Source organism: Scyliorhinus torazame, chromosome 3 (genome assembly GCF_047496885.1).
Source record: "Scyliorhinus torazame isolate Kashiwa2021f chromosome 3, sScyTor2.1, whole genome shotgun sequence".
Classification (NCBI taxonomy): Eukaryota; Metazoa; Chordata; class Chondrichthyes; order Carcharhiniformes; family Scyliorhinidae; genus Scyliorhinus; species Scyliorhinus torazame.
The window spans coordinates 20,029,541-20,043,229 of record NC_092709.1 but is presented as its reverse complement, the minus strand read 5'-3'; the positions used below and the strand labels follow the sequence as shown (position 1 = coordinate 20,043,229).

The following is a 13,689-nucleotide window of genomic DNA, read 5'->3' as shown; positions in this document are numbered from 1 at the left end:
GAAATACTCTGCCCCCTCCACCCCAACCAAAATCTCCCGACTCACTACAAAGTAACCAATCCTCGAATACACCTTAAAGACGTGTGAAAAGAAGGAATACTCCCCCTTGGGTTTTGAAAGCGCTATGGATCCACCATACCCATCCTCTCCATAAACCCCACCAGCTCCCTTGCCGTTTGTACCCTACCCATCGACCTGGGGCTCGATCTATCCACCCTCGGCTGCAGGGCACAGTTAAAATATCCTCCCATGATCAACTGGCGCGTGGCCAAATCCGGGATTGCTGCCAGCAACCCCCTCATAAAACCCACATCATCCCAATTTGGGGCATACACATTTACCAACACTACCGGTGGCCCTTCCAATATCCCACTCACAATCACATACCTCCCACCTGGATCCCTCACCTACTTTGCACTCACAAATCCCATTTTTTTGCTCAGTAAGATCGCCACACCCCTCGATTTCAAATCAAATCCCGAATGGAAAAACCTGCCCACCACACCCCTTCCTTAACCTAACCTGGTCCTTCACACGGAGGTGTGCCTCCTGCAAAAAGACAACCCCCGCTTTCAAGCTCCTGAGGTGCGCGAACACCCACCCATTTTTAACCGGCCCATTCAGTCCCCGGACATTCCACGTTACCAACCTTACCGGAGGCTTGCGCCTCCAATCCCCTCTCCCGTCCTTCCTCTTCCCCACTTAACTCCTGTCCCTTTAATTCCACTCTGTACCTAGCCCATCCCAGATGGCCCCTTTCTTCGTCCTTGACCATGTCATCTCTCACCCCTGCCACGTCGCAGAAACCCCCCCCCCCCCCCCCCTGCTTTTCCCCTTTCCCCACTCCCCCCGGCCACCCCTCTTGGCCTTCTCCCCCACCACCTCACTTCCGTTGACCAGCATAACCTGCTAGCGTGGTTGCCCCTGCCCAAAGGTACATCCTAATGACCCCCCCCTCCTCAGCTCAAAGAAGAAGGCCTGCTGCTGGCCTTACCCTCCCCCAAAAACAAGACTTCTCCTGAACTCCAGGTAGCCTTCTCCAAAAGCAAACAAACCGATGTTAAACACAAATAGTCCCATAAAACAGGAGGGGGGATGGGAACATCCAACCCCACATAAACCCGTAGACCATAAGTCCAGTCGATTTCGGCGTGAGAACAGCTGGTGAGTCAGTTTCAGCGGGAGCATTGCGGAAGGAGGTTGCTGGGAGGTAAGTCAACCTTTAAAAGTACTTGTCTTTGCAGGGGCAGGCCAGTCGATTTCGGCGTGAGAACAGCTGGTGAGTCAGTTTCAGCGGGAGCATTGCGGAAGGAGGTTGCTGGGAGGTAAGTCAACCTTTAAAAGCACTTGTCTTTGCAGGGGCAGGCCAGTCGATTTCGGCGGGAGTGGAGCTGGCTGCTTAGTCAATTTCAGCAGGAGCTGAGAATTTTTCTTTTTTTTTTAAATTAGTTTTTTAGGCGGGAACAGGAAGTCGACCCGCGGACGTCTGGGAAGACCCTCACCAATAAATTCTGGTGGAGAGGAAACCCGAGACACTACACGTGTAGTGTCTCCCACCCACCCTCCTCCTCTAACCTAATAATAAAACCCATTGGTCTGAGGTAAGTACCATATTTTATTATATTATTATTATTTTTTAGAAAAAATTTAATTTAGTTGTTAGCCAGATCTTGGTAGAAAGTTAGAGGAATGGCAGGGAAGGGAGTGCAATGTTCCTCCTGCAGGATGTTTGAGGTGAGGGATGCAGTTAGTGTCCCTGCTGATTTTACCTGCAGGAAGTGCTGCCATCTCCAGCTCCTCCAAGACCGAGTTAGGGAACTGGAGTTGGAGTTGGAAGAACTTCGGATCATTCGGGAGGCAGAAGGGGTCATAGATAGCAGCTTCAGGGAATTAGTTACACCAAAGATTGGAGATAGGTGGGTAACTGTAAGAGGGACTGGGAAAAAGCAGTCAGTGCAGGGATCCCCTGCGGTCGTTCCCCTGAGAAACAAGTATACCGCTTTGGATACTTGTGGGGGGGGGGGGACTTACCAGGGGTAAGCCATGGGGTACGGGCCTCTGGCACGGAGTCTGTCCCTGTTGCTCAGAAGGGAAGGGGGGAGAGGAGCAGAGCATTAGTAATTGGGGACTCTATAGTCAGGGGCACAGATAGGAGATTTTGTGGGAGCGTGAGAGACTCACGTTTGGTATGTTGCCTCCCAGGTGCAAGGGTACGTGATGTCTCGGATCGTGTTTTCCGGGTCCTTAGGGGGGAGGGGGAGCAGCCCCAAGTCGTGGTCCACATTGGCACTAACGACATAGGTAGGAAAGGGGACAAGGATGTCAGGTAGGCTTTCAGGGAGCTAGGATGGAAGCTCAGAACTAGAACAAACAGAGTTGTTATCTCTGGGTTGTTGCCCGTGCCACGTGATAGTGAGATGAGGAATAGGGAGAGAGAGCATTTAAACACGTGGCTACAGGGATGGTGCAGGCGGGAGGGATTCAGATTTCTGGATAACTGGGGCTCTTTCTGGGGAAGGTGGGACCTCTACAGACAGGATGGTCTACATCTGAACCTGAGGGGCACAAATATCCTGGGGGGGAGATTTGTTAGTGCTCTTTGGGGGGGTTTAAACTAATGCAGCAGGGGCATGGGAACCTGGATTGTAGTTTTAGGGTAAGGGAGAATGAGAGTAGAGAGGTCAGGAGCACAGATTTGACGTCGCAGGAGGGGGCCAGTGTTCAGGTAGGTGGTTTGAAGTGTGTCTACTTCAATGCCAGGAGTATACGAAACAAGGTAGGGGAACTGGCAGCATGGGTTGGTACCTGGGACTTCGATGTTGTGGCCATTTCGGAGACATGGATAGAGCAGGGACAGGAATGGATGTTGCAGGTTCCGGGGTTTAGGTGTTTTAGTAAGCTCAGAGAAGGAGGCAAAAGAGGGGGAGGTGTGGCGCTGCTAGTCAAGAGCAGTATTACGGTGGCGGAGAGGATGCTAGATGGGGACTCTTCTTCCGAGGTAGTATGGGCTGAAGTTAGAAACAGGAAAGGAGAGGTCACCCTGTTGGGAGTTTTTTATAGGCCTCCTAATAGTTCTAGGGATGTAGAGGAAAGGATGGCGAAGATGATTCTGGATATGAGCGAAAGTAACAGGGTAGTTATTATGGGAGACTTTAACTTTCCAAATATTGACTGGAAAAGATATAGTTTGAGTACAATAGATGGGTCGTTTTTTGTACAGTGTGTGCAGGAGGGTTTCCTGAAACAATATGTTGACAGGCCAACAAGAGGTGAGGCCACGTTGGATTTGGTTTTGGGTAATGAACCAGGCCAGGTGTTGGATTTGGAGGTAGGAGAGCACTTTGGGGACAGTGACCACAATTCGGTGACGTTTACGTTAATGATGGAAAGGGATAAGTATACACCGCAGGGCAAGAGTTATAGCTGGGGGAAGGGCAATTATGATGCCATTAGATGTGACTTGGGGGGGATAAGGTGGAGAAGTAGGCTGCAAGTGTTGGGCACACTGGATAAGTGGGGCTTGTTCAAGGATCAGCTACTGCGTGTTCTTGATAAGTATGTACCGGTCAGACAGGGAGGAAGGCGTCGAGCGAGGGAACCGTGGTTTACCAAGGAAGTGGAATCTCTTGTTAAGAGGAAGAAGGAGGCCTATGTGAAGATGAAGTGTGAAGTTTCAGTTGGGGTGATGGATAGTTACAAGGTAGCGAGGAAGGATCTAAAGAGAGAGCTAAGACGAGCAAGGAGGGGACATGAGAAGTATTTGGCAGGAAGGATCAAGGAAAACCCAAAAGCTTTCTATAGGTATGTCAGGAATAAGCGAATGACTAGGGAAAGAGTAGGACCAGTCAAGGACAGGGATGGGAAATTGTGTGTGGAGTCTGAAGAGATAGGCGAGATACTAAATGAATATTTTTCGTCAGTATGCACTCAGGAAAAAGATAATGTTGTGGAGGAGAATGCTGAGCCCCAGGCTAATAGAATAGATGGCATTGAGGTACGTAGGGAAGAGGTGTTGGCAATTCTGGACAGGCTGAAAATAGATAAGTCCCCGGGACCTGATGGGATTTATCCTAGGATTCTCTGGGAGGCCAGGGAAGAGATTGCTGGACCTTTGGCTTTGATTTTTATGTCATCATTGGCTACAGGAATAGTGCCAGAGGACTGGAGGACAGCAAATGTGGTCCCTTTGTTCAAAAAGGGGAGCAGAGACAACCCCGGCAACTATAGACCGGTGAGCCTCACGTCTGTAGTGGGTAAAGTCTTGGAGGGGATTATAAGAGACAAGATTTATAATCATCTAGATAGGAATAATATGACCAGGGATAGTCAGCATGGCTTTGTGAAGGGTAGGTCATGCCTCACAAACCTTATTGAGTTCTTTGAGAAGGTGACTGAACAGGTAGACGAGGGTAGAGCAGTTGATGTGGTCTATATGGATTTCAGCAAAGCGTTTGATAAGGTTCCCCACGGTAGGCTATTGCAAAAAATACAGAGGCTGGGGATTGAGGGTGATTTAGAGATGTGGATCAGAAATTGGCTAGCTGAAAGAAGACAGAGGGTGGTGGTTGATGGGAAATGTTCAGAATGGAGTACAGTCACAAGTGGAGTACCACAAGGATCTGTTCTGGGGCCGTTGCTGTTTGTCATTTTTATCAATGACCTAGAGGAAGGCGCAGAAGGGTGGGTGAGTAAATTTGCAGACGATACGAAAGTCGGTGGTGTTGTCGATAGTGTGGAAGGATGTAGCAGGTTACAGAGGGATATAGATAAGCTGCAGAGCTGGGCTGAGAGGTGGCAAATGGAGTTTAATGTAGAGAAGTGTGAGGTGATTCACTTTGGAAGGAATAACAGGAATGCGGAATATTTGGCTAAAGGTAAAGTTCTTGAAAGTGTGGATGAGCAGAGGGATCTAGGTGTCCATGTACATAGATCCCTGAAAGTTGCCACCCAGGTTGATAGGGTTGTGAAGAAGGCCTATGGAGTGTTGGCCTTTATTGGTAGAGGGATTGAGTTCCGGAGTCGGGAGGTCATGTTGCAGCTGTACAGAACTCTGGTACGGCCGCATTTGGAGTATTGCGTACAGTTCTGGTCACCGCATTATAGGAAGGAAGTGGAGGCTTTGGAGCGGGTGCAGAGGAGATTTACCAGGATGTTGCCTGGTATGGAGGGAAAATCTTATGAGGAAAGGCTGATGGACTTGAGGTTGTTTTCGTTGGAGAGAAGAAGGTTAAGAGGAGACTTAATAGAGGCATACAAAATGATCAGGGGGTTGGATAGGGTGGACAGTGAGAGCCTTCTCCCGCGGATGGATATGGCTGGCACGAGGGGACATAAGTTTAAACTGAGAGGTAATAGATATAGGACAGAGGTCAGAGGTAGGTTCTTTACGCAAAGAGTAGTGAGGCCGTGGAATGCCCTACCTGCTACAGTAGTGAACTCGCCAACATTGAGGGCATTTAAAAGTTTATTGGATAAACATATGGATGATAATGGCATAGTGTAGGTTAGATGGCTTTTGTTTCGGTGCAACATCGTGGGCCGAAGGGCCTGTACTGCGCTGTATTGTTCTATGTTCTATAAACCTTTCACCCCTACAACTCCTTACAATCTCAACATTGAACAGAACCCCCCCCCCCCACCCCCACAAAAAAAGGCGAAAATCCCCCAATCCCTACACCCACTTCAAACATGCTCCCGACCATTACATAGTGCCAGCACCCTGGTTTCCAAGCATTGTCCACTCAGTTTTCCCCCAGTTTATGCTCCTTAATGAAGTCTTCGGCCACTTCTGGGGTCTCAAAATAATACCCCCCCAGTCTCCAAATGTCACCCATAATTTCGCCGAGTAGAGCACCCCAAACCTGATCTGCCGCCGGTACAGCACCGCCTTGGCCTTGTTGAAACCTGCCCGCCGTTTTGCCAACTTAGCTCCGATGTCCTGATAAATCCGGACGTTATTTCCCTCCCAGTCGCAGCTACGCTTCTCCCTGGCCCACCGTAGAATTTTCTCTTTCTCCACAAATTTATGAAGTCTCACGATCACCGCCCGTGGCGGCTCCCCAGCTCTAGGCTTTTGCCTCAGAGACCTATGCGCTCGGTCCACTTCTGGTGCCTTATCTAGCACCCCTTCTGCCACCAGTCCCGCCAGCATCCTCGAGATGTACCTCGTGGCACTCACACCTTCCGCCCCTTCAGACAGGCCCACTATTCGCAGGTTCTGTCTTCTCGAGGTAGTCTCCTGCTCCTCAACTTTTGCCCTCAGCGTTTTACAAAGGTCTCCTAGGAGCCCCACCTCCGCCTCCAGAGCACCACACGATCGCTGTGGTCCGAGATCACTCCTTCAATCGCCCTGCACCTCCAAACACCTCTCCATCCGCTCCAAAGTTCTCTTCAGGGGTGCCACAGCTTCTGCAATGGCCTTTGCATGATCCTCATGCATTTCTTTCCTCTGTTTATGGAATTCCTCCTTGATAAAAGTCATCAGTTCCTGTATCTGGGGCCTTACAGCTTGCCCCTCCCCTGCCTGCGTGCTGGAAGAGACTGTCTGTGAAGTACAAGACTGTTTCAACTTTCCAGCCAAACTCTCACTGTTTTCTGCCGGGTCCGGCGATCAGAAGACAGACCATTCCTGGGGTAAACTACTCCTCTAACATTCACCTACGCCTTTTCATCAAACTTCCACCCGGATCTGGGTAAAAAGAGCCCTTTTCTGGGACTTTGAACAGGAACAGCCCTTTATGTGACCAATCACTCCATGTTCACAGGTGGAAGTGAGGCTGCAGTGCTAACCACTGTGCCACTATGCTGCCCCGTGTTGAAAATATAATTATACGTGCTAGACAGACTGTTGGGCAGTAATTAAGGTTTACCCCACTGTTGAAAAGGGTGTTTTGACTTATTTTTTATGGTAATTATTGCTCCGATTTACCCTATAAGTTATTAATGCGAAGCCTGTGACCGAATGGTGCTTCTCTGATAGTTACTCAGGAATTTTTGTGTTTACCCACACACCTGCCTTCACTTGAGGTTGCTGAGTATTTGTGCATCAAGAACATTGAGCTCTGTTATCCTCAGCTTTATTTTGGCAGTAAATTAGAGTCATAGAGTTTTATAGAGGCTGGTTTAGCACACTGGGCTAAATCGCTGGCTTTTAAAGCAGGCCAGCAGCACGGTTCAATTCCCGTACCAGCCTCCCCGAACAGGCGCCGGAATGTGGCGACTAGGGGCTTTTCACAGTAACTTCATTGAAGTCTACTTGTGACAACAAGCGATTTTCATTTCATTTTCATAGCACAGAAAGACACTCTTCTGTCCATTGTGCTGGCCATCAAATAGCTATCTATTTTCCAGCACTTGGCCCGTAACCTTGCATGCTGTGGTGTTTCAAGTGCTCATCTAAATGATTCATAAATGTTGTGAGGGTTCCTGCCTCTACCACCCTTTCAGGCAGCGAGTTCCAGATTCCCACTACCCTCTGGGTGAAGAAGTTTTCCCTCGCATCCCCTCTAAATCCCCTGCCGCTGACTGTAAATCTCTGCCTCCTAGTTATTCTTCCCGGTTATTTACACAGCAAGGGAAGTGGTGGCCAGAATAGAGATTTATATTTGTGCTGACTTCTACAAGATATTTAATTTTGTCTGTGCCGCATAGTTTCTTTTTGTAGGTTCTGTTTTAAACTTGTTTATTGTTATCACATGTTTTAAGATATAAAAGATGGGCTTGCCTGCCATGACCTTTTTGATTTAAGAAGATGGTCTGTAAATCATTGTTCCCAGCCATATTGTGATGGTGATAGTACTCCGTTTCTTAGAGTGTTAATATTGGATCAAAGGAATAACTGCCTGGTTTTGATTTAGAAACACTTGTACTGGTGGTAAAATGGCTAAGGTACTCTGACCACACAATATCGCCAGAGTCATCTCTCCGAAAGCTTGGGAAACACTAATGAGAGAAATTCTGAAATGCGTCTTCTTCGCAGTGCAACAAAGTGGGCATAACCTTGAGAGTTTTTGTGCAACCTGTCCTACGTCGAGATCCCAGAGACCTGGTCTGTTAAAGTGGTGAAACTTTGCAACCTGTTGGAAAGTCTCCTCAACAGGGCTTTTGAAGCCTATCCATTTTGGATGGCACATCTAAAGATGCTTTTCTATTTGCTGCATTTGTTCGGGTTGTGGGAGAAGAGCATCGTGCGCTTGTCCCCCTCCATTGGGATTAAGGTACAAGATTGAACAACCACAGAAGCTCTGTGAAGCTACCCAAGTCTGTAGTATCAGTGGGGATTACCTTGGAGTCATGTTGCCGGCTCACTGGCTAACACGTTCAGTGCCCTACTCCTTCTGTGCTGCAAATGAAGCAGAGACGCTCCCAGCAACAGGGGGAACGATATCAAGCAGTGTTTTCTTTCTGTGCAGCAAAGCTGGTGCAGCGGTGATGAGAGCTGCCAGCACTGTGTGTGGGGCTGGCTGAGCACTCCCACCTGTGTGCTCTGGCAATGCCAGTGGTAGCAGCTTTGATAGATAGATAGGCATCTTGCTGAATTTGAGGAGGCATACTCACATGTAGTGATGATGCTCACACGATAGGGGGACTCCAGGCAGTTATCCTCTCGATCCGTAGTGCTACCAGGATCAGAATCCAATAAACGGGTAGTGACAGACACCCAGTACAGCCAATCAACACACAGGACAGAACACATACAATCACCAGACAGAACACTAGAAGGTGGTCTCCCACTATAAAACACACGAGGCATCAACACTCTGCCTCTTTCCACTGGTGACAACTGTAGTGACATATCAGTGGATATATCAGTTAGCACCTTCTACACGTGGCTCAGAGCTAGCCTGGTCTAGTTAGTAGAGTGTCAAACCCACAGTGAACTGTGTGCACTGCTTAACAAGTTCAATAAAGTGTATTGAACTAACATCACAGTTTGGAGTCTGCTTTCAAGTACAACTGCATCCAGTTGCAGTCCGTGTTACCCCAGGGTGAATAACACTACATGATACCAGTAGTCTACTATCTCTAAGTGGTTTACCTCGAGTGATTCCGTAACGACCAGAAGGTGCCTTCCAGCAGCATGGGGAAGATCCAGGCCCCTCCACAGCTACGGATCTCCGGCAATTTCGGGTCTTCAAGCAAACATTCCTTCTCTACATTGAGGCCTCAGGCCTCGAGGATGCGTCCGATGCCATAAGAATCCGCTGCTCCTATCAACTGCGGGGTACCAAACCATCCAGATTTTCAACTCGCTTAATTTTACCGATGGCCAGGACAAGACCAAATTCAAGACCGTTTTGGAGAAGTTCGACAGTCACTGTAAAGTCGAAACAAAGAAGAGCTTTGGGCGCTATGTCTTCCAGCAACGCCTTCAGGGTAAGGATGAACCTTTCCAATCCTTTCTAACTCATCTCCGCATATTAGCGCAGTCCTGCAACTATGGTGACACCGCTGATTCCATCATCAGGGATCAGATCGTGTTTGGGGTGCAGTCCGATTCCTTGCGGGAGCAACGCCTCAAAATTAAGCACATGACCCTGCCAGTCGCAATCGAGACGTGTATAGTGCATGAGCATGCGAGAAATCGGTACTCCCGTCTCAAATCGACAGAATACAAAAAACTTGCCTCCCACAAGGCAGAGTGTACAGGCCATCGCCCGGATGCAGCGCCTCAGTATCGATGAAAGCGGCCATTTTGCGCGCTTTCCCCGGGGTCCCACGCATGCGCAACACAAACGGGTGAACGAAGCGGCCGAAAACCAAACTGCGCAGGTGCGAACGTCGGCTGACCGCACTGCGCATGTGCAACGCCGCATGGAGTGTAACGACATCAACGTCATGACGTGCCCGAACTGCGGCACCGCACACTTAAAAGCGGCAATGTCCTGCAAAAGGCAGGCGATGTTTAAATTGCGGGAAACATGGACATTATGCAGCCTTGTGCACGTCTGCACCACCAGTCAAGGACCAGCGATCCCAATTCCAAAGCAAGCACGTTCGATGTGTGCAGCAAGGTTTATTGGATTCTGATCCTGGTAGCACTACGGATCCATAGGACAACTGCCTGGAGTCCCCCTATCGTGTGGGCATCATCACTACATGTGAGTATGCCTCCTCAAATTCAGCAAGACGCATTTCTATCCTCAACGTGGATTCCGTGGACGAATGGCGTGCTGTCATACACGTAAATCAATGCAGCATCCAGTTCAAGCTGGACACTGGTACTTCTGCCAATTTCATCTCTCAAGCTGATTTTGACCGCATTAAAACGCAACCCAAAATTCTTCCGCCAGCCTGCCAGCTCCTCAATTATAATGGCAATGCCAAAACTGCATTACGATCTTGTCATCTATTTTTCTCCAACAAGACCATCAATGTCACACTGCGATTCAAAATCGTCAAGCCTGATAAGGCATCCCTGCTCGGTGCCCATGCATGCAAACTACTCAACCTCGTACAGCGAGTCCATGCCATGTCTTCTTCCAATGTGGATCTTCAGGCTGACATTGATGACATCCTTGCTCAATATGGATGTGTTTGATGGAATGGGTACTCTGCCATTCTACTACAAGATCCTACTCAGGCCTGATGCCACGCCTATAATCCATGCACCACGCCGGGTGCCGGCTCCTCTGAAGGAACGTTTAAAGGCACAGCTACAGGAGCTCCAAGACCAGGGCATCATCTCCAAAGTGACGGAACCGACTGACTGGGTCAGCTCGATGGTCTGTGTGAAGATGTCCTCAGGAGAGTTGCGGATATGCATAGATCCCAAAGATCTTAACCGGAACATAATGTGGGAACACTACCCGATCCCGAAGCGGGAGGAACTGACCAGTGAGATGGCACACACCAAGTTCTTCACGAAGCTAGATTCATCGCATGGTTTCTGGCAGATACAACTGGACGAGTCCAGCAGGAAGCTCTGCACGTTCAACGCACCATTTGGCAGGTACTGTCATAACCGCATGCCGTTCGGCATTGTCGCAACCTCTGAAATCTTCCACAGGATCATGGAGCAGATGATGGAGGGCATTGAGAGTGTGAGTGTCTACATAGATGATGTAATCATATGGTCCACGACCCCCGAGGAACACATATCTCATCTCAAACAAGTCTTGCGACGTGTCCATGCAAACTGCCTCAAGCTGAACAAGGCCAAGTGCTCCTTTGGCATGTCAACCATCAAGTTCTTGGGCGACCAGATATCCCAGCAGGGTGTGCGACCAGATTCGGACAAGGTCAAGGCCATTAATGCCATGAAGACCCCGGAAGACAAAAAGGCGGTACTACGCTTCCTCGGAATGGTGAGCGTCTTGGGAAAATTCATTCCCAACCTCGCATCACACACCACGGCTCTCAGGCATCTGGTGAAGAAGTCCACTGCATTCCAGTAGCTACCCACACACCAAGCAGAGTGGCTCGGGCTCAAAGCAAAGCTCACCACTGCTCCGGTACTAGCGTTTTTTGATTCGGACAGGGAAACAAAAATCTCCACGGACGGCATTAGTGCGGTGATTCTCCAGAGGGATTACTTCTTGTCCTGGGCTCCAGTTGCTTATGCGTCAAGGGCCATAACACCTACTAAACAGAGGTACTCCCAGATAGAAAAAGAGTGCCTTGGCCTCCTAACCGGTATTGTAAAGTTCCATTACTACGTCAACGGTCTACCAACATTCACAGTGGAGACTGACCACAGACCCTTGGTCCATATCATTCATAAGGACTTGAATGACAGGACGCCCAGGCTTCAGCGCATTCTCCTTCGACTCCGAAGGTACGATTTTGAGTTAGTATACACGCCAGGCAAGGAGCTGATAATTGCGGATGCCCTGTCCCGCTCCATCACCTCACCCTGTGAACAGGTTGACTTCATCCGCCAGATGGAGGCACAGGTGCAGCTGTGTGCCAGAAACCTCCCGGCCTCAGATGAAAGAGTGATCAGCATTCGTGAAGAGGCTGCCAAAGACCCTCTTCTGCAGCGTGTAATGCACCACCTTGTGAATGGCTGGCAAAAAGGGCAATGCCCTCAGTTCTTTAATGTGAAGGACGACCTGACAGTCGTCGAGGGGATCCTCCTCAAGCTAGATCGTATCGTTATTCCTCACAGCCTGCAGAGCTTAGTGCTCAAACAAATCCACGAGGGATACCTAGGTGTCGAAAAGTGTAGGCGCAGGGCTCGGCAGGCTGTCTATTGGCCTGGAATCAGCCAGGGCATATCCACATGGTCCTCAATTGTGCGACCTGCCAGCGTTTCCAGCCTGCTCAAACAAAAGAAACACTCCAACAACACGAGATCGTGACCTCTCCGTGCTCCAAGGTGGGAATCGACCTTTTTCATGCCAATGGGTGTGACTATGTGCTCATCATAGATTACTTCTCGAGTTACCCAGAAGTTGTGAAGCTCTCAGACCTCACATCAAGGACAGTCATCAAGGCCTGCAAGGAGACATTTGCCAGGCATGGTATTCCACTCACTGTCATGACTGACAATGGTCCCTGCTTCCACAGCCAAGAGTGGTCCAATTTCGCCAAGTCGTACCAATTCAACCACATCACCTCAAGCCCACACTACCCGCAGTCCAACGGGAAGGTTGAGAAAGGGGTCCATCTAGTGAAGCAAGGCTGCGGACTCTGCTTCTGACTGCAACCTTGCGCTGTTGGCGGACAGGGCAACCCCTCTGTCCACCGGTATTTTTCCGGCTCAACTTCTCATGAATAGAGACCTGCAAACGATTGTTCCAGCCATACACTTACCAGACCTGGATCACTTCCCCTTGCTGCAAACGGTGCAGCAACTCCGGAACCGGCAAAAACTGACGTATGATGCTCATGCTACCGATTTGCCTGTGCTCTCTCCGGAAGGTGCTGTTTGGCTCAAGCTACCTGATGGAGGCTGGTCAGCTCCAGCTGTTGTTGTTCGACAGGCTGCTCCCAGATCGTTTGTAGTACGTATGGCTGAGGTCTCCATTGTCAGGCGCAACAGAAGGGCACTGCGCAAAGTTGCCTGTCCACCACCAGATCCTACTTTTCCATATGTTGTTATGCCTCCTCCGGATACCTTGCATCATGAGGCCACCAATCTGGCAGCAATCCCACCTGTCAAGGTGCCGTCGTCGCCACCTCTCAGGCGGTCGACAAGGATCCGACGCAAGCCCCAAAGATGGGACTTCTAGACATTTATCTTGTAAATATTGTTCTGTATCTGCATGCTAGACACCCCTTATGTATATAATTCATCCACTCGCCATTTAATGTAAATAGTTATATATGTAAATACAGTTGCATATGCTCCAAGCAACCAACATTTTCTTTTTCAAAAGGGAGATGTCATGATATGCACTCGTGCACATAATGAGATGCAGACAGGCAGGGACAGACACCCAGTACAGCCAATCAACACACAGGACATAACACAACCAATCACCAGGCAGAACACTAGAAGGTGGTCTCCCACTATAAAACACACAAGGCATCAACACTCTGCCTCTTTCCACTGGTGACAACTGTAGTGACAGTCAGGGTGTATATATCAGTCAGCACCTTCTACACATGGCTCAGAGCTAGTCTGGTCCAGTTAGTTATAGCACGCTTAGATTAGTAGTGTCAAACCCACAACGAACTGTGTGCACTGCTGAACATGTTCAATAAAGTGTATTGAACTAACGTCACAGTTTGGAGTCTGCTTTC

At 49.2% G+C, this 13,689-nt stretch overlaps 1 protein-coding gene across 2 annotated transcripts in view; it reads left to right on the top strand.

Annotated features, from left to right (window-relative positions):
* tbck (TBC1 domain containing kinase) overlaps positions 1–13,689 on the top strand; it is a 277,268-nt gene that overhangs the window by 9,570 nt on the left and 254,009 nt on the right. Inside the window, exon 3 of one of the 2 annotated variants that reach the window (XM_072495370.1) lies at positions 1,458–1,601. The exons of the other annotated variant lie outside the window; for it this stretch is intronic. Coding sequence (XP_072351471.1) covers positions 1,458–1,601 — 144 coding nt within the window. The remainder of the gene's footprint in view (positions 1–1,457; positions 1,602–13,689) is intronic. 2 annotated transcript variants of the gene reach the window in all.